Source organism: Giraffa tippelskirchi, chromosome 10 (genome assembly GCF_054371585.1).
Source record: "Giraffa tippelskirchi isolate mGirTip1 chromosome 10, T2T-mGirTip1v1.2.pri, whole genome shotgun sequence".
NCBI lineage: Eukaryota > Metazoa > Chordata > Mammalia > Artiodactyla > Giraffidae > Giraffa > Giraffa tippelskirchi.
The window spans coordinates 146,778,847-146,802,363 of NC_137284.1; the positions used below are offsets into that span (position 1 = coordinate 146,778,847).

Here is a 23,517-nt window from a genome sequence, read left to right on the forward strand (position 1 = left end):
AAATAACAGCTCAGTGGGACTCCCCTGGTGGTCCAGTGGCTGGGGCTCTGTGCTCCCTACACAGGCACCCCGAGTTCTATTCCTGGTTGGGAAGCTGGGTCCTACATGCCGCAACTAGGGATCCCTTGAACTGCAACTGAGACCCAATGCAGCCAAATAAATAAATAAATATATATATATATATATATATTTTTTTTTTAATAATGGCTCAGTGAGATGATCTGCTGAAACTCACCCTGTGCCCACCCCCAGAACTGGGTCAGGAATGCTGAGCGAAGCTGTAGGACTTTGTGCTGGTCTCCCGTCTCCCTCCCCAACCTTTTCTCCACATCTCCCCATTTCCCCACCCTCGCTCAAGGCCTTGGCTCCAGGGGGAAGATGGACCAGCTGCGAGGGCACAGCTGGCATCCAGGGGCTCGGGGGAATGCTTTGCTCAGGCCGCCTCTCCTCCTGATAAATGCACACATGGGTCCGCCATTTATGGGCAGATTCACCAGCTCCAGCAGGAGAGCCTCCAGCAGCCTGGGCCTCCCGGAGCAAGTGGCTGCCTTGAGAGGAGGGAGCTGGAGGCGGCAGCTGGCCCCCAGACCTGTCACCATGAGGCACACGGCCCTCATGGTGTCCTCCAGGGAGCCCAGCCTCGTTTGTGTGCTTCGAGGGCATCCCACCACCTCTGGCCCTGACCCCCCGGGGCTGCCAGACTGTGAGGATCTCGGCCCAGGAGCTCCTGGGGGCTGCTCTGCCACCACCCGATCAAGGGTGATGTAAATGGCTTTGCCCGGCTCCCCGGTGCCCACCCTCTCAGGGCGGCCTCTCTGTCCCCTGGGTGTCCAAGTGTCCATCCCTGCCCTCACAAGTGTCCCCACCCGGTCTACAGCTGAGGTCTTGGCGCCAGGGCCCTCTGCACCTATGATCCCGCAAAACCACTCCAGCCAGTTGGTCCCGTCTCCTTTGGGGCCTCTTGGTGCGATACAGTCACCTGGAGGGACCCCAGCCTGTCCCCACCCCAAGGTTAAGTCCCCCTTGAGAAGCCTCACTGTTGTGCAGGGAGAAAGGCAGTCAGGCCTTGAGGCTGATGGAGACTGTCTGACACGAAGCAGCAAGCACGGAAGACAAAAGAAACAAACAATTCCTTAAGATCCACGGCCAAAACAAATTGCCATAATTAACACGTGCCGCTGCAACCAGCTAGCGGCTGAGACGTGGCTGGCGTTGAGGCAGAGGCATGAGCCGCAGAGAGCACGCACTCCAGTAAAACGGCAATAAATGATGCGGCTGTGATGGAACGCGTTTCAATTTGGTTCCAAAACCTTGCTTAAGTGCTTTTATTGTTTCTGTGTGAAAGAACAGAAAAGCTGTTTGGAAATTGCTGCTAAAGAAACTGCACCACCTCGTCTTTCTGACCCCCTAGCCCCCACCCCGGGGCAGGTTCCGTGGCCCCTAGGATGGCCCCTCCAAGTTCCCAGGGCACGCACACTCCCCTCCAACAGAGCCCGGCACCCAGGTGTCTCCTGGCCTTCTGTGCCTTCAGGAAAGGAGCGCTGGCCATCTCCACCCCGCCCCCGGGACCCGCTCCCGGGACCCTGTGGGATACACAGCAGGCACGAGGTGACAGCCAGCCCAGAAGAGTGATGGTCAGGGCATGGAAGCAGCACTTTATAAACATCAAGGGGACCCCAGAGGTGGCTCAGGGGGACCCTTGCAGGACAGGGGAAATTCCTTAATAGAAGAGATCTTTTTAGAAAGTTCCCTAAATTAATACTAAAAATAAAAGCAGAAACATAGGAACACGATCAACAGAATCTTATTTTCACGGGAGGAGGGGTAGGGAGGGGTGATTTGCCATCTTGTGGCCACAGTCACCCATCCAGGGTTTGTTCCACATGAAAAGGATGGCCCAATAGCAGAGGTAAGAAAACCAAAATAGGATTGACAAATGTGAGGCCAGGATGGGGAGGGGTGGAAGCCCCCCCAGCCTGGGCAGCTCTGCTGCCAAGGCTTCCTTGGATGCCTTGAAGGAGAGGCAAGGAACATGGGCTGGGAGCCGTTCCGTGAGATGCCGCGGGCCCCCCACCCCGCCACCCCCGATTTCATGAGATGGAGCGTGTGGCTCTCGTTTCGGGGAAGCCATTCTGTGACCTTCTTTCCCTCCTGCAGGCGTGGTGGGGCACGTGAAGGGTGGAGGATGGCATGGAGTAGCTGTCATCTCCCCTCATGCCCACACCGGAGGGGTGAGCCCTCCACATCTGTAATGTGGTTAGAGGGGATGGATCTTCCAGGCCCCTCCTGAGAGGCCGAGCGCAGGGGGTAGCCGGGGGACCACCTGCAGGCCAGCTGGCAGGAGCCTGGCCGTCTGGCCTCGGCAGCCCCCCTCCACCTGGGGCCCCAGCCTGCACCCAGCAGACCAGAGCCGGAGCACGAATGCCTTGGCCTCAGCTCCTCTGAAGAGCAATCAGCTCTCAAGGCTCTAAGCACATGCCATCTGTGATTTAGTAAGTCTCCTCCCACCCCTAATTCAATTTAAAAGAAAAAAAAAATTCCTTCCTATGGACCTAATTCTTATTTATCCAAACCTCCTCCTCCAGCTCCCAGTAAAGGAGAGGAATGCGTTTTTGTGTACCTGGGCCCACAGCAGTGAGGACACTCGTGTCAGCTGTTACTCTAGGGCCCATTTTCATATGTTTTGCCACTATCAAGGACATTCTTGGCAAGGGAGTGAAGTGAAAGTCGCTCAGTCACGTCCAACTCTTTGCGACCCCATGTACTAACAATCCATGGAATTCTCCAAGGCAGAATCCTGGAGTGGGTATCCCTTCCCTTCTCCAGGGATCTTCCCAACCCAGGGATCGAATCTCCTGCATTGCAAGTGGATTCTTTACCCACTGAGCCACCAGGGAAGCCCCCAAAAAACTGGAGTGGGTAGCCCTTCCCTTCTCCAGGGGATCTTCCCGGCCCAGGAATCGAACCAGGATCTCCTGCATTGCAGGTGGATTCTATGCCAGCTGAGCTACCAGGCAAGGGAGAATTTTCACTAAAAGCCACCTGCCACAGAAAAGGGGATACGGCTAAGCCCGCCTTGGGTGGAAGAGATGAGGAGGTGGCAAGATGGTCCTCAGGAAACTCCAGCTCTTCCAGGGCCTGGCTGTGTGGCTCGAGGCAAACCACCCGAGCTCCAGAAAGCCCAACTCCTTCTGAGAAAAGTGGGTTCTTCTGAGGACCCATCAAGACGACGGGGAGGCCCTCGGTTCGGAGCTTGGCAGAGGCAAGAGATGAGAGGGGGGTTTCCAAGGAAACAGCTCGGCTGTAGCCCCTGCTGCATCTAATGGGGTTTATCTTCCAGCCTCCTCTGATGAGAGGAGTGGAGACTTCTCATCAGCATCCCCCTCCCACCACGGTCCCAGCTAAATTCTTAATTCTCATCAGCACAGCTGTTTCCATGTCTCCCGGGATGACCCCAGGCTCGCAGCTACCACTCATAGGGTCGCTCAGGTACCAAAGCAGGAGAGTTACAAACCCAACTCATTGAGAAAAACCCCTACAGGGCACTCATAAGGAATCTGCACTACAACCTTCAAGGTGTGGTTTCTCCCCATTTTACAGATGAGCAAACTAAATGTTGACATGGCTTAATATCTTGCCTGCTGTCTTCCAGCTAGGCCTGAAGAATCTCTGCTCTTCCTGTTTATAATTCTGCCTGCCGCTCATAAATTTCAAAATCTCAGGAGTTAATTGGGGTGAAAGTGTTAGCCGCTCAGTCATGTCTGACTCTTTGTGACCCCAAGGACTGGAGCCCACCAGGCTCCTCTGTCCATGGGAGTCTCCAGGCAAGAATACTGACGTGGGTACCCATTCCCTTCTCCAGGGGATCTTCCCAACCCAGAAATGGAACCTGGGTCTCCCACATTGCAGGCAGATTCTTTACAATCTGAGCCAACAGGGAAGCCCTCAGGAGTTATTACACAAATAAACAAAACAAGCAAAAAACAGTTAATTGCTCTTTAGACTTTTTTGTAGCTTCAAAACTTATGCTTAACTATTGTTGGGTTTATATTAAAGCTGAGCTGGTCTAGTAGAACTTTTTAAAGAATAGTTAAGTGAGAATTTCTGTATGGGCAAAAGTGAGGGCAGGTCCGCTCAGCTCTCCGGGCTGTGGCTGCTCATTGGAACAATGGAAAGGTTGAACTCTTATTGCTTCTTAGTCTCTGATCTTTCCTCCCAGTCACGTGTTAGCTGAGAGTACTGGGTGACTCTCCTTTCCCCTGGACTGGCCACCAGATAAGCCTCACTTCCAGCATTTGTTAAAGTCAGGTACCAGATGCCACTTGGACCTCTGGACATCGTTCTTAGGAAAGGAGATTTTTTTGCTTTTGCTTTTCTTTTTTTTTTTTAGCTTCAGCCTAGCTTTTCCCACTTACATCCTGAACTGTGAAAATGGACTGAGCAGGCAACAGAGAATTTAAAATGAGCTGGGGGAAAAAAAAAAGTCCTGCGACAATAAATTGCATCACAGTGGCGATCTCTATCTAACCAGAAAATTCTCAGCCCAGACAATGGCTCATTTATTTCCAACAATATTCAATACAGCGGAATTCCAGGCCCACAAAAGGATTTCTACAGATTCTTGGAGTTGCTTGCAAAGGGGTTTAACCTACATAGAAAAGAGAGCTATTCAATTATAGATTCCCAGGCGTGAGGGATACCTTTGTAAATAAATTGTAAGGTGGTCTGCTGAAAAGGTGGCTTCTTCCCTGAGGTGGGGAGCACCTCACCTCCTGACAGTGCGAGGGAGCAGGGCCAGGCCTCACCTGGGGAGGGTGTTTGGGTGAACATCTGGGTTGAGATGTCTGCTGGCAGGGTGGGGAGCAGAGCATGATACAGGAGGATAGGAGCCCCCTCTTCCAGGCCCTCAGCTGATACATTTTATAAATATCCAGGCAAGTCAGCCTTGCAAGACTCCCGGGCTTTACAAATACATTTCAGATTCCACGGTCAGCGAGACCGTGTTCTGAGCACGGGAGGCAAAGAGGCGGCAGGAAACAGGAGGGCGGGGAGGGGTCTGGAAGCAGCCTTCTAAATTTAACATGCAGTTGCTTTTAGGCCAAGTGGATGAAGAGCAAATTCCAGCGCTTAAAGCTCTTATCTTTGTTTACCATTTCCCCAAACAGTAAGTGACCTGGGCTCTGCTTTCAGCCTGAATTAGCAACCAAGATGCACGCAAGAATGAGCGATGGGATGCTGGGGGCTGGGCCAGGGGGATAAACAGCGCAAGCTGACCACTCCCCACCTTGACGGGACATTTGCCCGAGTGACCCGATGTGACATCGCAGGCTGTCCCTGGGCAGGCGAGGGTGTGGTCGTGATGCGTCCGACCATCCCAGATAGGGGAGGACCATAGAGCCTTCCACTTCCTTGATGAGGGAGCCTAGAGCGACCTTTTCTGATGCTCAATAATAGCCTCTCAACATCTCCAGCGGGCAAGGAGCGTGGCTGCTTTATTAACTTCCAGTCATTTGAAAATCCCTCTGTGTATGTTGAGGCATAATTTTTTCTCTCTGGGACTTATCACTGGGCTTGGTTCCCTCCTCAGTCACTGTAGGAGCCGCATGTCCTTTTTGTCACACCCCTGCCACACAGACAGGTGGCCGCGCCCTCACGTCTCCCCGTGGTTTGCCCTGTTGTCCGGAGTTCTCCCAGTGTGCCTCACTGAAGCGAGTCGGTCCACTTTACTCGTCCTGGTCCCACCTCTCTCCCTGCCCATCCCTCAGCCTCACAGATGCCGACTTTGGCCTCACCTTTCTCCCCAGATGACGGCCCAGTGGCCTTTCCGGCACCTCTGCCGTCTTCCCCTGGACAGTCCTCACATTTCAGTCCTCGGTGCTGTGCTTTTCTCTCCTCCCTCCATATCAGAGGACTTGCGCACCCACTATGGGCTGAACTGGACACCATCCCCTGCTGGGGCCCCCAACACCGCCCTACCAAAGCCAAGATCTTCCTGAAAGAGGCAGCTCCACCCAGGGCCATCCCAGTTCCCTCTTGTTTTTTTCAGCCACCCCAGGATGAAATCTGAAAATCACTTTTATCTCTTGGTTCCCTGACCCCTTATATCCAGAGACTTGTCTGCCAGGCTAGTCATCCTTTGCACCAATGACTCTGAGAATTACCCTGGGAGATTTTAAAACCATATTAACTCCTGTGCCCAGTCCAGACCAATTAAAGTGGAATGTTTCTAAGTGGGGCTGGGCATCAGCTGGGAACAGCCAAGAGGGAGAGTCACTGCTAACATTCCTCCTGTTTCTACCCCGTTTCTTGTTCTGACAGCTGGCACTGTCCTCAGAGCTCATCATCTCTGCCTGGACTCCTGCATAGTCTCCTGTTTTATTGCCTTATCCCCCAACACTTCCAACTATCCCTCCATGTCATTATCAAGTTACAAAATATCTTCCGTGTGTCACCTCTATGCGTCAAACACCTTCAGTGGCTCCCTAGTACCAAAATAACAAATCCTTGAACAAGTAGACTGTTTCCCGAACATATAGTAAGTGGTAGGTATGGGGCCGTACCCCCAACACTCTGCGAAGTGTAGGTCAGGTACTCAATGTCTATCTGAGGGGAGAATGAACAAAAAAAAATATTTCTTTGCAAATTAATGCCATAACTCCCTCCGCAAGGGCAGAGAAAATGGGCTGGGTATTTAACTATCATTTACTAAGGGGGTTATTTCTTTAAACATCACCTATAATCAACTGTGGGCAATCCCTGCTAATGGAGAGAACTGAATCCTAAATATTACAACACAGCAGATAATTCAAAAACTCGAATCTGGTTGATCTGGGAATGTGTTTTACACTTTTGAGGGCTTGCGTCTGATAACTGAGATGATTTTAAAATTAGGTAATTAGATGTGTCTTATTTGTTCCTCCCCCTACCCAGTCCCCATACATACTCTAGGAATAAATAACTCAGCTCCCAAAATAATACGCTATTTTTTCCTCTCAACCCTTTCCTGAAATAGAGATAGTGGTTACATTTCAGGGTACTGAAGGGGGCAGGCAGAGGGAAGAAGGCAGAAACCCACAGTGACAGTAAATAGAGGGGATGGGATGAGGGGTGTCAACAAACTGCCCTTCAACTGATTCACCATTAAAATGTAGCCAGTACACACAACCAGCCTGCAAACTGCTCACAACATCTGCTAAAGCTGACCACACACATCCCGCGACCCAGCAATTCCACCCCTAGGTACATACCCAATAGAATCGTGACCCACATTCACCAAAAGCCACACACACAAGAGTGTCCCGCTTTCTTCATAATGGCCCCCAAACTGGGGACAGTGCAAATGTCCACCCAGAGCTGGAAGGATGGACAGATATGGAATGGACACACAACTCCACACCATACCACCAATGAGTCTCAAAGACACAATGGTGAACACAGGAAAGCAGGTGCAAAAGCCGAGGTACTGGATGTTCCATTTACATAAAGTTTATAAAAAGGCAAGATAACCTCTTGTTTCAGGGGTCAGGGTGATGGTTACTCTTTCTTGGGAGAGCTCTGATGGGAAGGGGTCACCGAGGTCCTTGGGAGTGCTGGAACCGTTTTGCATCCTGATTTGGATGCTGGTGACTCAGGCGCACTTACTTCGTGAAAATTCACTAAGCACTACACTTTTGTTTGCGTTATATCGAATACTTTCCTGTGTGCATGTTATTCTTCCAGAAGATATACAAAGGAAAGTAAGGGAGGAAGGAGAGGAGGGGAGAGAGAGGATGAAAGGAGAGTGGGAGGGTGGCAATACTTAATGGTAAAATCCTTGAAATCTGAAGATCTGCGTTTAGTTCTCATTCTGCCATGTGCTGTGTGACCTTGGACAAGCCACTAACCTCTCTGAGTCTTTTTTTTTTTCATCTATGAAATAGGAAACAAAAATGCCCTACCTGCTTCACAGTGCAGTTGTGAGGACCAAATGGTGTAAGGGATATAAAAATTCTTCAGAAGGCAGTAGAGTACTGCAGGAGAAGAGTATGATTATTGTCATAATAGAGCTCTGCAGACAGACTTCCTGCAGAGTGGCAGGACCATCAATAAAGCTGAACCCAGGGCAGTCAGCAGGGAGGGCTGACATGGTGGCGGGGTGTGTGTCTGTGTGTGTGTGGGCACAGGCAGGCTGGTTTACGGTCTTTCATTACATCTCCTCATCTAATCCCTTAATGGCCTGGGCCTCAGTGTACAAGAGCACCTGGAATAATCCCTGTGTTTATGTGAGATGGGTCGGTCTCATTCCTTTTAAAGCGGATATAAATAGATGCCACACACACCCTCCTAATTACCTTTTCTAAGGTAGGACGCTTGTCGACTTCTAAACCTGCCAAATTCTTTAGATTAGCATATGCAGGACTGTCTGGGTATTAGGGAGGCAAGCCAGCCATGTAGAAGAACACCCCCACCCCCAACAGCTTTCCCCCTATTACTTCTCACTCCAGGCCTGAAACAGCTCCCTCCGAACATCTGTGGATGTCAAAGTTGAAGAGTCAGAGCCAGAAGAACCCCAGCGCCCCAGTTTAAGTGGGCCATGCGGAACCCAGGCCTGGGCTCAGCCTCGCCCTGGGGACTCAGCGCTCTCTGCCTGGAGGCTGGCCACCAGGGACTACGGGTTTTCTTCTGGGTCAGTGGGCAAAAGGGCACAGTGAGAGCTGCCACATTCTCCATGGGAGGATTCCATCTTGTGGTCCATGTCCCCTGGAGAATGAGCGCAAGTAGAGACCTTGAGTCTTCCCGGGTCTCTGTTGTCCCTTCTGTCCCTAGGCTTGAACTCCCTAGGCCTTATCTTATGGGACGCCAGGGTCCCAGCTTCTAGTGGGTGGGGGCTGACCTGACCCCACCCACTATGTGCAACACTAAGTCTGGTGCATGTTTGTGAGCACTTAGCAATACCGTCTGATGCTGGTACTTCTTGGGAGGAACAACATTGAGGCCTCCCCCACTTCTATTTCCTTTAGAAAAATAAGAAAACATTAATTTTTCTATTAGATCCCTGAGCCTTCAGGAAAAGCCTTTTTGAAAGCAATGACATTTTAATTTTCTTTTTATCACTGTACTCCACATGGTATCAGCACACAGCCAGAGTGAGGTGTACATGTAGGTGTGACTCAGAGTGTGTGTGTATAACTTGCAGAGAAAATGGCACACAAAAATCCAAATGTAGCAAAGTGAGGTTAATAGGCAAGGATAGTATTTCCTACTTAAAATTATTTATCAATAGAGTTTCCCACAGAGTTCCCTTGTGTGTGCTTGTACTCAGTCATGTCCAATACTTTGTGACCCCATGGACTGGAGCCCACCAGGCTCCTCTGTCCATGGGATTTCCCAGGCAAGAATACTGAAATGGGTTGCCATTTCCTCCTCCAGGGATCTTCTCGACCCAGGGATTGAACTCACGTTTCTTGCATCTCTGGCAGGTAGATTCTCTACCATTCTGCTACCTATCAGATTTAGCTACCGCATTTAAATATTGGTTTGCAGAGCCTAAACTAAATGATAGAAAGACCAAGAGACTGAGCAACTTAGACATAAAATTAGCAGTTACTGCCCATTGAAAAATCAAATATAGATGAAAACATCTCTCTGAAAACGAAAGAACTCTGGATTGAGAATGCAAACCATAAGGCAAAGATTCCATTCACTTTTTTTTATTTCTATTTTCCCCCAGTGTTTAAGATTTAATCAATAATTCCCAATATTAAATGTTAGTAAATATTTAATATTGATTTTCAACCGTCTAAGAGTATGTGCGTGTATACTAAGTCCCTTCAGTCATGTCTGACTCTTTGCAACCCTATGGCCTGTAGCCCTCCAGGCTCTTCTGTCCGTGGGATTCTCCCAGCTAGCACACTGGAGTGGGTTGCCATGCCCTCCTCCAGGGGATCTTCCCAACCCAGGGATCAAACCCATGTCTCTTACGTCTCCTGCATTGGCAGGCGGGTTCTTTACCACTACCGCCACCTGGGAAGCCTGTCTAAGAGTACAGTTACTCGTTTTGCAGAACTGGTGCCAGCTGAACTGGATTCTGTAAGATTGTAGAATGGCTTTCCTCCTTGACACATCCTTCCAGGGTAGTTTAACATGGAGAACAGAGGGCCTCATGAGGAAACGTGCTCCTGGCCTCTGAATATTACATTTAAACAGAAGTCCTGTCTGCCTGGTTGGTACCTTAGTTTCCAGAGACCTTTCACCTTTACCATCTCATTGGCTCTGCTCCAAGAGATGGGTGGGGAAACATCATGACCTGGAATTCAGAGACCAGGGAACCTGTTGATGTTGCCTTGGTGACTGGCCCAAGGTCAGGGCTTCTGGGCAATGGATGCAGGGCAAAACCCCTGGCAGGACGTGGTGACTACCCCGAGGCCTGGCCCAGGCCAGCCAGAGAGGCTGCAGGGGCATCCTCGTGGGGTGAGAGGCAGATTGATTGTAAGGGCCCTCCCAACTCTTAATTCTGGTAACCTGGCCTGTGCTACAGGCTTCGGGGGGAGTGGGTACCCATGCGGATCCAGTTTTAACATTATCTTTTGGAAATCCAGATGCATAAAGTGCTTCCTGGCTTGAAATACTCTGCTCAGATCCCACTCCCCGCAGGTCCCCTTAACACTCCAGGCCAAGCAGACCCCCTCGGCCCTTGCCAGCACAGAGGGTCTGAGCATGCCAAGGGGGACAGCCCAGGGCCAACTGGCACATATCTCAGCCCCAGCTCCCCAGACTCTTGCCTGCAAGGCCTCGGCTTCTATTTAAACATTTGGGCCAAGCTCGCCAGCCCTTTCTTCCAAGGAAAAGCACTTCCTTGACTAAACTTAACTTTCGTTCTCTTTTACTTGAAATAAATTCTACTCCCACCCCCATTTTTAGAAATATTTTTATTTATTTGGCTGCCCAGGGTCTTAGTTGCGACGTGTGGGACCTAGTTCCCTGACCAGGGATCGAACCTGGGCCCCCTGCATTGGGAGCATGGAGTCTCAGCCACTGGACCACCAGGGAAGTCCCCCACCCCCATTTTTTTAATGTGTCCAGTTTTTTTTTTTCTAGATGGCAAAGAAAAATATGCCACCTCTTCCATTTCATTTCCCCCACCACGATCCACGCCTGCTGCATTTCGTTCATGTCTGCCCCGGCCCTGGGTGCCCTGCACAGAGGCCTTTCTGTCTTCTGTGCCCAGAGCTCTGCTTTCCAGCCTCCAAGACGTCCCAGAACAGCCCCTCTCCCACTCAGCCAGCCTAACACAACCATTTCGAATTCTTTCACGCATCTCAGTCTTTACATAGGCTGTTCCACGCTCTGTTGTTATTTAAATTTCTATCTAGTACCTTAATTTCTTATGAAGGAAAATGTAAGTTGGAAGGATAGCTGAGTGAACCCCTATGTACTCATCACTCAGCTTCAGCAAGTGTCAACTGTGGCCACTTTGGTTTCCCCACCTTCCCCTACTCTGCCATTTTCTTTTTTGGTTTTTAAATCCCGGACATCGTCTCACGTTTTTCATCTCTATTGTGAAGAATTTGGATTCAAGATTGCCAAGGTCCTTTTGGATTCAGTTTGAGCAGAAGCGCAGGTTCCCTCCCAGGGAGTCCCCATTTGCTATACGCTTGCTGCCCTCTGCTGGCCGGGTTGGCTCAGGACACCTCTGCCCTCGATGCTGGCCCAGATTTTCCTGAAAAGAGCTTAACGCAGGAGGGGGGAAAAACCTGGTTCTAAGGGGTGGAGGGGAGTCTGAGTAGGTGGGTGGGGACTGCCTTGCATGGGTTTGGTTAAAACGCTGAGACTTGAGCCCCCTCTTCAACCACATCCGTACATCCATGCAGAAAAGATCACTAGGGCAGGTCAGACAGACAGTCTGCAGCGGTCTCATCCGCTTAGCTGCACAAAACCAGCATCCAGGCACCACACTGGACCAACAGTCAAACCACTGGGGGGCCAGGGGTCAAGCATCCTTATATACTAAAAGCCCCCAGCCACGTCTAACGTTCAAGCATGTCAAGAACTGCTGGGCCAACATGCTGATGTTGGTATGCATGTTGAGCCCAAAGCTAAGAAGTAGTGATTAAAAAAAAAAGCTCATCGGGGAAAAGAATAAATGAAGACTTGACTTCACAATACAAATTACCCTTGGCCTATCTTAAAAACTTCCCTTCCAAGTGCTGACGGCTTCCGGCCAGACACTTTTGTATGCGGAACCAATACCATGGACTTGTTAGGGACGCTAGTCCTAGATCTGGTTTCCTTTTCTTTTTTGAGATATAGTTCTACATTTGGGTGAACAGTACCACTGTTCTGTTCTGGCTTTTTACATGTCTGCATTTGTTAAGACTCCTTTGGTTGCAGATAACAGAATTCGGCTGTCACTAAGTTAGGTCAAAACTGAGAACTTGCTGGAAGGGTACTGAGACGCCTCCCACAGGGGTCCTTGCCAGGAGCAGATGGCAAACAGGACACAAGGAAATGGAGTCTGTCCTTTGCCTCTGGTTCTCCACACATCTAATTCATTGCTTCTTTCTCGTGGCAAACGTGTTTACTGCTCATTAATCTGCAAGGTGGTACATGGCCACCAACAGATCACGATTCACCTGTGTTCGGCTTCCAGCTGCTGGAGAAAAACTCTTTCTCCCTCTGCCTAGGTCCAAATGTCCAGTCCGATGCTTTCATGTCAGAGCCCCACTCGTGAGCCAATCAACTGTGGCCTGCAGGGCTGACTATGTAATTTGTCCAACCTGGAAAAAAGTGGAAAAAAAGCAAAGTGCCATTAACAGTACATAGAAAGGCTCTTCCTTTTTCTTCCATCTCTCAAATTATCACAGTGTTTTTTTATTTTCTATTTAACATCAGTCTAAGTAAAGAAAACTCTAAATTTTAAATTATCAGTGTGAATTTTACCACTCGTCTCTGGATCATGCAATGCCACTTTTAAATGGTAATATTGGAGCATTTAACTCACATGCAGAACCACTGAAATTACATAACTAGTATTTTGTGACTCATGGGCCAGAAGAGATAAAGATAAACCAAACTCCTCAAAATTGGAAGGGAGATGAGGAGGTGCATCAGGTTCCCCCAGAGTGTGGGGGCACAGGATGAGCTGGGAGAGTCAGAGGCCTGGGACCTTTGCCCCCCTTCCAGCCACCAAGCCCACCTACATGATGGTGCCCCTAGACCCTGGGGTAAGGTCTAGGGAAGATGAGCCAGGTGTCCCCCCTTCCAAGATCCAGCCCCCAAACCCACAGTAGGCTGTGACTCCCCAAAGATCGTTAAACTTCTGTGCCAGGAAACATGCAGTATTAGGCCATGAGTGGGCAGAGGCTTGCCCAGGCCAACACACAGCCACAATGCTGCCTTCCCAGGGCAGGGATGGCCAACACCATGCCCACTCCAAGATGCTTCAGGGCGAATGCACCCCATGCCTACCTTCTCTACACCTGAGCCTAGGCCCCTGGGGAATGGAGAGCAATGGTGGTCAAAAGGATGCTTTGACTCAGAGGGGTGGCCAGGCTGGGCCCAGGGCGCCAGGGGCAGAAGAGCAGACAGCTGAGAACCCGCCCTGGGGAAGAAGCCAGGGAGGGCACTCTCATGGGTGAGGCTCCAAGCCCCAGTGCACACTCCAGTTTCCCCTCAGACTCTACTCCCGAAACACAAATTCAAAGATATGACAATTAAGAACCTCCACGGGGGACTCCCCTGGCAGTCCAGGGTTAAAACTTCACCTTCCAACTCAGGGGCTGTGGGTTCCATCCCTGGTCTGGAACCTAAGATCCCACATGCCTCACAGTCCCCCAAAAATCAAAATATAAAATAGAAATAGTATTGTGACAAATTAAAAAAAAGAAAAAAAAAACAGAAGAAGAAGAAGCTCCACTTGGCAACCACAGAGCATTAAACCCCAAGCATTAGAGCCCCTCTCCCCAGTCACGTGTTTATCAGGCCGGCCCTGGTGGCCTGGGATGGAGGTGGAAGTGTGGGGTCAGGAGATAACCTTCTAAAGAAACAGTTCCCAGAAATGAAGACAGAGAATGTTGGGAAAGTGAACTGTTTTCATTTTTGCCTTTCAAATTTGTAAACATTAGGCTGCACGGGTTTTCAGCAACTTGACTTTGTGTGTGTATGTGTATGTTAGTCACTCAGTTGTGTCCAGCTCTTTGTGATCCTGTGGACTGTAGCCCGCCAGGTTCCTCTGTCTATGGAATTCTCCAGGCAAGAATACTGGAGTGGGTTGCTATTCTCTTCTCCAGGGGATCTTCCTGACCCAGGGATCCAACTCGGGTCTCCTTCATTGCAGACAGATTCTTTACCGTCTCAGCCACCAGGGACATTTTTTACTCAGCAGTATTTTATGCACTAATGGCTACATTATATTGAACAGCTATACTCTAACAGATTAGCTAAGGTATTTACCATGGACTTCAGAAGTCCACGTGTCCTGGCTCATCACTCTCCCCTCTGCCTCAGCTGTGCCTGTCTGCCTAGCAGACACTAAGCATCTCCCACCCATACCTATGCATTTGCTCCTGCCAGCGTGGTCCTGTCCCTCTTGGGGACAGCCTATTGGCCCTACCTTAGAGTTTCAGTTCTGTCCTGGTGTGTGATGCTGCCCATGGATAGGCGTTTCTAAGGCAACCCTGATGTTGCTGATCCAGGGAGTTCTCTCTTACAATCACTGGTTTAGATCCCATGCAAAGCGGCCGCTGCAGGCTTGTGAGCTGCTCCCATGGGGCCTGCAGAATGGACTTGCCCCCAAGTGCTGCCCCCTGCTGTCCTAAGAGGAGAAGACAGAAGCAAGCCGACCTCCCAAATCGAGGACTTCTCTTTGAACATCATTAAGTGATTTATGGCTTCCCAGATGGCTCTAGTGGGAAAGAACCCACCTGCCAATGCAGGAGGCATGGGATATGTGGGTTCGATCCCTGGGTCAGGAAGATCCCCTGGAGGAGGGAATGGTAACCCACTCCAGTATTCCCATGGATAGAGGAGCCTGGTGGGCTACAGTCCATGGGGTCACAAAGAGTCTGACACAGAGTCGGACACAACTTAACTACTGATCATTCCCACAACTGATTTAAAAAGATGAGGCTGTCATCAAGCGGGTAACTTCACTCAAGTGCTATAGGGAGTAGAGAGACAGGACGGGAGAAATGGGAGGAGAAAAAAAATCCTCCAATTAGCAGAGCAGCTAATAAACTTCTATAACCCTGCACTAACTCATCCCACCCACTGGGGTGCCCACACCTAGCTTCTCAACATCCCACAAATTCACTATCACCCCTTCCTCGAATCATGGGGTGACGGCAGAGTGACAGTGTCACCCCATGGAAGTCATCCAGGGGATGTTAGAGTTCCCCAGCACTGGGTGCTGAAGTTGTGCTTCTCCACACCTTTGCCCTGATCAATATTTTCCAGCTTTTTATAATCTGATGAGTAAAAACCGAATCTCATACTATCAATTTGTATTTTTTCATCAAGGCAACTCATACTTGTTGCCTCTTCACTTCTCTTGACCACTTTTCTGATGAGTTTCTTTTCTTACTGATTTACTGTAGCTCTTGGAATTTTGGGGCTTCCCACGTAGCTCAGTTGGTAAATTACCTGCCTGCAATGCTGGAGACCTGGGTTCGATTCCTGGGTCGGGAAGATCACCTAGAGAAGGAAATGGCAACCCACTCCCATATTCTGGCTTGGAAAATCCCATGGACAGAGGAGCCCAGCAGGCTACAGTCCATAGGTCACAAGAGTCGGACATGACTTAGCGCTATCTTTCTTTCTTTTCAAGTTTTTGTTACCACTGATCCTTTCTAGATGCAGCAGTTGTTTTTGTTTTGCTATTTTACTGTTTGTCTTTTAACTTTATGACGTGCCCACTACTACCCTGTAGCAACCTCCCTGAGATTTGCTAGAGGGTAAGTGTCAACAAAAATAATCAATAAAAAATCACTAATAAGAATAGAAAAGAGCATTATTTGAGCCTAACTAGTCCAGAAGCCCAGTTTCCCTCTGAGAAACTGCTCTGAAGAATTAGGGTTTTCAGCCCAGTTTTATATCTCATCAGAACAAAGAACATTAAACAAGTCAGGGTTACATTTCTTCAAGGTTTCAAAAAAAAAAAAAAGAACAGCTTATACATAGCAAGTCAACATGGCCTTAGCACCTGGGAAGGGGGTCTTATCATCAAAGGAGAACCAGCATTGGCTTCCCAGGAAGAAAGGCATTTAATCTTTATTTTTAACACAGACATTCTTTACTCCTAGTCAATGTACTGGTTTCTTCAATAATTGAAGCAGTTGTACAGTGTATGTTTGATAGGCCACAAAGGGGCTACTTTAGTTAGCGTAAAATTCAAGTGAACTCCTCTATAAGCCAGAATGACTTCCCTATATCTTGATATGAAAAAGTTTCTTTTATCATAAGGGAGTGTGTACAATATGTGGCCTGCCACACCATCCGCTCTCAATAATTGCTATCAGGGCAGCCGCCACTGTTGTTTTATAACACACGTCTGACACCCAGAGGGCCCGCAGTCCCAGGCCTGCTGGTCTTCAGTAATGCGCAGCACCATGGAACCAGTGTAATACAATATGTAGACTGTTCTCCAGAGTGCTAATCTAATGCCGTTTGGATGGAATCATGTTTCACCTTGTGGGGTTTCCATGTAAGCATTTGTGAGCATTGAAACTGGGCTCTAAAGTTAGTGGAAAAGATTGAAAGCTGTGTGACTCGATCTAACTCACGTTCCTCCTTTGTCACCACCTCTCCATCAGCCGGCCGCTGAGTACTGCAGCCTCCAGGAAGGTCTGCCCTACTTAGACATGGTGATTAAAGAGACCTTGAGGATGTACCCACCGGCTTTCAGGTAAGCCTGCACCCCTGGGTGCCACATCACTGTTTGCGGTCCTTGTTGGTCTTCAGTCTGTCACCACCTGTTTTGTGAAGAATGCTGGACCCAAGCTCCTGGAGGGGAAGGTCAGGGTATTGGGGGTTATCTCTGCGGGACACTGGACACCATGCCTGACATACAGTCACCATGGCAGTAAATGTCTGGCCTATATTCCTATGTGTTAACTATCTTTTCAAAGTGTCATTGCTGTTTTCTTAACATGACCTTCCTCCCCAACCCAAGCCAATCTCTTTGGCCTCCCAGCCTCAGATGGCTTTTGCTCTTTCCCCGGCCTGTTCGTTCATTCATTCACCAGCTACTTATTAAGTATCTACTTTATGCCACGCTCTGGGAAATCAGCCAAAACAGATAAAGCATCTGCCTTTGGAGCTGACAGTCCAGAGGGGAGCATCTAAGGCCTGGGATGCTCCTTCATTCTCTCCAACCATACGCACCGCACCCCATCTTCAGTGCTCCCACCCAGGACTCAGCGCTCCAGGAGGTCTGACTCAGCCAGCCTCACTAGTTCCCCACTGGCTCTCTCCCCCCAACAGCACTCTACACACTGACTCTACTTCATATTATATTTTTGGACACTTTTCAACTGCCCTGCAACATTTCACCAATGTGCATCCAGTCACACCAACCTGTAAATGCCTTGAGAGCAGGAATCAGGTCTTCCGCTTCTTTCAAATTCCCCCTAAATGAGATGTTACCAAATTCTAGGCTCATTCGCCCCAAGCACAGTAAGCCAAGCGCTGAGATGCTGAGGTTGGCAGCAGAGAACAGACACGTTCACAAGGCAGCCAAGTGTGGAGACAGAACAAATCTCCAAGCTGCCTCCCCCACGGCAAGTGGCCCAGGTATTCATGGGATAAAGCGGCAGCTGGGGAGCGTGGGGAAAGCTAACGATTGGAGATGAGAAAAGAGTGAGGCAATTGTAGTTCTAAGCAGGTGCAAGGAAGCTACAGGCGTCCCCATGGAAGCAAGTTCAGACTATGGCGGCCTTAGCGTGTTCAGAAGATGGAGTTTTAAGCCCTCTGGGGTCAAAAGGTCAGCAAGAAGCCACTTGCGCATGCCCAGTTGGAGAGTCAGTGGTCTCAACCAGTCTTAACTGGGTCAACCTCCAACTAGACACAGCTGTCTCCAAGTTCCTGAAAAAAATCAACTTGGGCAAACATCTTACTGTTGAAGCTGCCTGATCCTTACAGTACGTGCAGGTTGTTGTGTAGCAACAATTAAAGCAAGCTTCATCCATGAAGACAAGCTGAATGGATCTGAGGACTACCCTGGGTTTCAGAGGCGGCCCATGGAGCACAGCCTCTTAACTTGGGTCTCCAGACACTCAGAGAGTGAAACGTTGCCAGAGCTCAGGCTCTAGGAACAGAGGCAACCCAAAGCATGTAACTTATAAATTCTACTCTGCATCTCTAGGAAGCATTGTACCACATAAACCATATGGAGGTAACTTTTGCCATTTTAAAAAGAGAAAATGTGGATGATGTGAAGGTATCTCAAAATTATATTCCAAACCGAAAATATCCTAGCGAGTGTGATTGTAGATATTGTCCAAAACGTTCAGACCCAGAGCCAAGAGAGAATTCCTGGGGTGTGAGTCAAATCACATCCTTCTCAAGCACATGTGGTCCCAGTCTCCCGGCCCAGGAGCAGACAGGAACGGCAGGGCTCGCCTCGTTGCTCTCCTGACGCCAATATTAAGACCTGGTCCTGGGACTTCCCTGGTGTTCCGGTAGTTAAGACACTGCAATTCCACTGCAGGGGGCACAGGTTCAATCCCTTGTTGGGAAACTAACATTCTGCATGCTATGTGGCCAAAAAAAAGACCCGATTTTACAGGCCTTACCTGAGTTCCTTGGGAGCCTCAGAGCAAACTGTCATCCAGTCTGTTTTTTGGTTTTGTTTTTTAATGATTTATCCCAACTTCCTTCCAAGGAAACTGTGGGCAGCTGCTATACACATGAAATTCAAAGTAAGACATTCAGTGATATAACAGATCAAAGACTGTTCAAAGGAAAGAATCCTTGATGGGACCCCAGAGATGGTGACAACTGGGGTCAGGCTTGGTGGCTGAGGCTCCCAGGAGAGAGGAAAACTGATTGAGTTGAACCGTCCTGTTCTCTATTGGGAGGAAAGTGTAGAAATTGATCAAAGACATATCATTTCCTGAATCTAAAGTCAATCAAGCATTCATCACATGAGACCTTGCATAGATGACATGTTGAGCGGCAAAGTCCACAGTCTCTTCAGCACTAAAATTCTGCAGGCAATTCTCCTCCTGATCCTTTATAAGCAGGAAAGTGTAAAAGGAAGTCAGTGAAGGCATTGTTCTGGGGAACCAGGATCCTGGGATCTCACCTGAGGGCAGGACAGAACCCAGAGTATCTGGATGGATTTGTTAAAATTCCCACCATGTAACAAAAAATAGATCCAGGGTTCCCTAACGACAGAGCCAGTCTAGACGGAAAGTCAAGACACTCTCTGCCCTGCCGTTAGTTTATTGTGTGATCCTGGGTAAGTTCCGGGCTGTTCTGGGCTTCTGTTCCCTGTGCCTTTAGGGGGCACATGAGACCTGCTCTGCCTGCTCCGGAAGTGTTGGGAGAGTCAGTGAGATAGCAGACGTGGAAACACGGTACCCCTGCCGGCAGGGTGTCGTGTGAGGCATGAAACAAAGAGCAAGAAGCATTTGGGTTGAATGGCGCGCACCTGGTCCGGCTCCAGTCTCAGGCAAGCCATGGTCTCCCTTCCTCCTGACCTATTCCACTGGTGGTTTAAACCCGATCACTCTGTTGGCTTCTGTCATCAAACAACAGAAGTGAGAGAGGCAGACAAGAGGCTCATTTGCTTTAGCCCAGGCATAGGATTTGGGGGTGAACATAGAATTTTGCTTCTTAATTTTATTTTACTTTATTATTTTCACCTCAGAAAAACGCTTGACTTTTCCCAAGCACTGACACATTTGAATGATACCCTGATTCCTAAAAAAAACCCTCAAAATTGCCTTTGTGGAAAATGTAACAATTCTCTTTGAAGAATTATTAATGTCAATCCAGGAATCTATGCAGTGTAATACAGCAGATTCTGGCCTGGTATGCAGCGCCAATATTTTGGCCACCTGATGCGAAGAGTCGACTCATTGGAAAAGACCCTGATGCTGGCAAAGATTGAGGGCAGGAGGAGAAGGGGGCAACAGAGGATGAGATGGTTGGATGGCATCACCGACTCAATGGACATGAGTTTGAGCAAACTCCAGGAGACAGCAAAGGACAGGGAAGCCTGGCGTGCTCCAGTTCTTGGGGTCGCAGAGTTGGACATGACCTAGCAACTGAACAAACAAACAAAAATGCAGCCTAGTCTAGCCAGATAGGAGGCCCGATGATGTTCAGAAGGGAAGGCCCCGTTTTCTGGCTTTTAGGGGGTCTTGCCTCTACGTCCAAGCTATTTCTGGTAACTGAAAAGGAAGGAGGTTAGGGTATATCCTTATCTGCTCCAGCAGGACTGAGGTACACATATTGGAGCCCCCGCCTGCTCTGATTAGAGCAGGAGTGTTTTGTGACCAGTTTCAAGCACACGATAATTGCGTTCGTTGCTTAGGCTCTGAATGGGAGTCTCACAGCCCTGACCTTTCACGTTCCTGAGATAGTGAAGGCTCATAACAGAGTGGCAAATGCAGCGAGGAGCCCGAGTTACTCTTAATTTCTTTTGTAAGCAGGAACGGGGTACAACAGTGATCTGTGTAATAACTTTATCTCTTCTGAGATATTTAGGGAAACCTAGTTCTGCAACCTGAAGTAAAAGCCAACATAAATTATTTTTAATTTTTAAATAATTATTCATATTACCAAAATAAAATTGCATATACTTAAAAAAAAGAACAAAGAAATACAGAAGGATCCAAAGAAAAAGTCGGCCTGCCCGGTCTCCCACCATCCTCTGCCCCAGCACCACCCCTTAGAGGAGGTCATGGTAGAAGTTTAGGTATTCTTCCGTAAACATTATGTTCATAAGCTGACACATATAGTCTAGCCTTTTCAAATAAGACATAAATGGTATTAAGCCATTGTCATTCGGTAAAAGAAACAATCTGATCAAGATGCTTTCCTCTCTAGTAGAAGTTCTCCATAGCCACACAGACAATGAAGGGGAACAGATGTGCAAACCCAAATTTCCTGTAGGTAAAGCAAGGGTGTGGACCCGACGGGAATGGGAAGAAGAAGGCATGGTGGCCGGGGGATGATCCCTGCACGGCTTCCAATCCCAAGGCTCTCATGCACCCCAACACCAGGCGTAAGACAGGTTCTTCAGGCTGAAGGAAGGGATGGATGAACCTAGAGACCCCCAGGTTAATAGCCAAAGCTAGGGTGGGGTTGGGGTGAGGGTTGGCCCCTGTCTGGGTCACCCCATGAAGAAGGCTGGACCTCCCATCTGCCAGCCCCCTCCCACACTGCAGACCTGGGCCCCAGCACGGCCGCCCCCAAGGCTCTCCATCTCGTCTCTGCTCTGCCTCAAGGCGGGGGTGACCTGTGTGTCCCCGCAGGTTCACACGGGTGGCAGCACAGGACTGCGAGGTGCTGGGCCAGCGCATCCCCGCAGGCGCCGTGCTGGAGACGGCCGTGGGCGCCCTGCACTACAACCCCAAGCACTGGCCGAACCCCGAGAACTTCGACCCTGAGAGGTGAGTACTGCCCCTTCAAAAGGGCTTGTGGGGGGAATGAGTGTGAGGATTGCAGGCAGCTGCCAGGAGACATAGAACACATGGGACATAGTGAAGTCCCCCCAAAGTCAAAAGTTGTGGCAATCAGAGAGGTTTTTGAGGCATAATTTCTAAAAGAATTTAGTGTACCATTTTTGAAGAGACCAAAACACAATCCAGAGGTTTAGCCATCTCCACAGCATTGTGTTCAAGTAACAAGGCACTTTCAGATGGGTGTCCACTGTTTGTTCACACCAAGAAACAGGACACCTTTCAGAAACGCATTTAGACGTAGCAGGATATCACTTCCTTTTTTAAAAAATCAATGCCTGTTTCAAAACAAGAGTATCAACAATTTCTCCAGGAACTCATGAGGCCTGGCTATGCTAACATGGTAGACCTGAATGCCTGTCCCCCGCATGGATTTGGTCCATTGTCTAAATTTCATTTCCAGACTCCCAATTTAAAATGTCTAAGCAGGCATCCTCACTTCCTCCTCATGAGAGTAGATGCATGCCGTTTCCTGGTTGATCTGGCAAGTAGGGGGCTGGCCAGCTGGCAGCTGTGTTTCCACCGTTAGTGGCTCCATCTTCCTGTTAATGCAGCCCTGACTCTACAACCCCGCTCCCTGGGAAACCATGGGCAGTGGGACCCAGATAAGTAACACTGTGCTGTTCAGCAGCTCCTGGAATTACGGTAGAGATCCAGACACATAAACAGCAGCTGCAGGGTTTATAGCATCACCTTTGAAAACAAATGGCCTTGAAGCAAAAAGGGCTTCCCTGGTGGCTCAGGCAGTAGAGAGTCCCGCCCACAGTGCGGGAGACCAGAGTTCAATCCCTGGGTCGGAAAGATCCCCTGGAGAAGGAAACGGCAGTCCACTCCAGTATCCTTGCCTGGAGAATTCCATGGACGAAGGAGTCCATGGGGTCTCAAGGAGTCGGACACAACTGAGTGACTTCACTTGAAAACAAAAAGTGCCTTAACATGAAAGGTGGGTCAAGGGCTTCTTGGGCCCATGAAGTCCAGAGGCTGGCTACTATTACAAAATATTGGTTGTCACCTAGCGTTACTGTCACGGAACACGTGTGGCAAATGTTGTCATTTGGAGCTGAAGAAGAGCTTCCCGTGAGTCAAATACTGCAACCCCCAGAGGTTCAAGTTGCATTCTTGACCCAGAAAGGCAAATGTGGGCAGGGAGACAGCTTCCATCATGGCATCAAGAGACAAACTGGTAGGACACAGCCATCAGAGGGGGCTGGTGCCCAGGGACTCTGCTTAGGAAGTGGATGCCGGCCAGCCAGGGTCACCCTCTGGCTGCTGGGGAAACTGGAGCCACAGGTGAAGCTAGGCTTGTGGTTTCTTGGAGACTTTCATCCCGGATTCTAGTGAGTCTGCGGGCCCATTAACCACGCAGTGAATTCATAAGGAGAGGCAGAGAGGGCAAAGTTGATGTTCCCGGTGATTCTTTGAATTCAACAGTGCCTGGAGGTCTTGGCAGGACGGGTGAGGGGAGCCCAGACTGAAGCGTGTGGACGGGTGGCCACCTGCTCCAGAGCCTTGGGGACTGACGGGTCCAGCAGAAAATGATCCTGCAGACCCTGGGGGGGTGGGGCACGGGGAGCTGGGCGCGGCAGGGTGGGGTGATGGAGGCCCCACCTGCCTGGTAAGTGCGTGAAGCCCTGTGAAGGGTGGCGGTGTTCCAGGCCCACCCTGACCATGCCGCCCTGCAGGTTCACGGCTGAGGCGCAGCAGCGCCGGCGGCCCTACACGTACCTGCCGTTCGGGGCAGGCCCTCGGAGCTGCCTCGGGGTGCGGCTGGGGCTCCTGGAGCTCAAGCTGACGCTGCTCCACGTCCTGCGCAAGTTCCGGTTTGAAGCCTGTCCCGAGACGCAGGTGAGCC

The 23,517-nt window shown here is 49.6% G+C and overlaps 1 protein-coding gene across 4 annotated transcripts in view; it reads left to right on the top strand.

Annotated features, from left to right (window-relative positions):
- TBXAS1 (thromboxane A synthase 1) overlaps positions 1–23,517 on the top strand; it is a 166,771-nt gene that overhangs the window by 141,474 nt on the left and 1,780 nt on the right. For all 4 annotated transcript variants that reach the window (XM_081533202.1, XM_081533205.1, XM_081533204.1 and 1 more), the window contains 3 exons: positions 16,788–16,879; positions 21,459–21,596; positions 23,348–23,510. In XM_081533202.1, the coding sequence (XP_081389328.1) occupies positions 16,788–16,879; positions 21,459–21,596; positions 23,348–23,510 (393 nt within the window). The remainder of the gene's footprint in view (positions 1–16,787; positions 16,880–21,458; positions 21,597–23,347; positions 23,511–23,517) is intronic.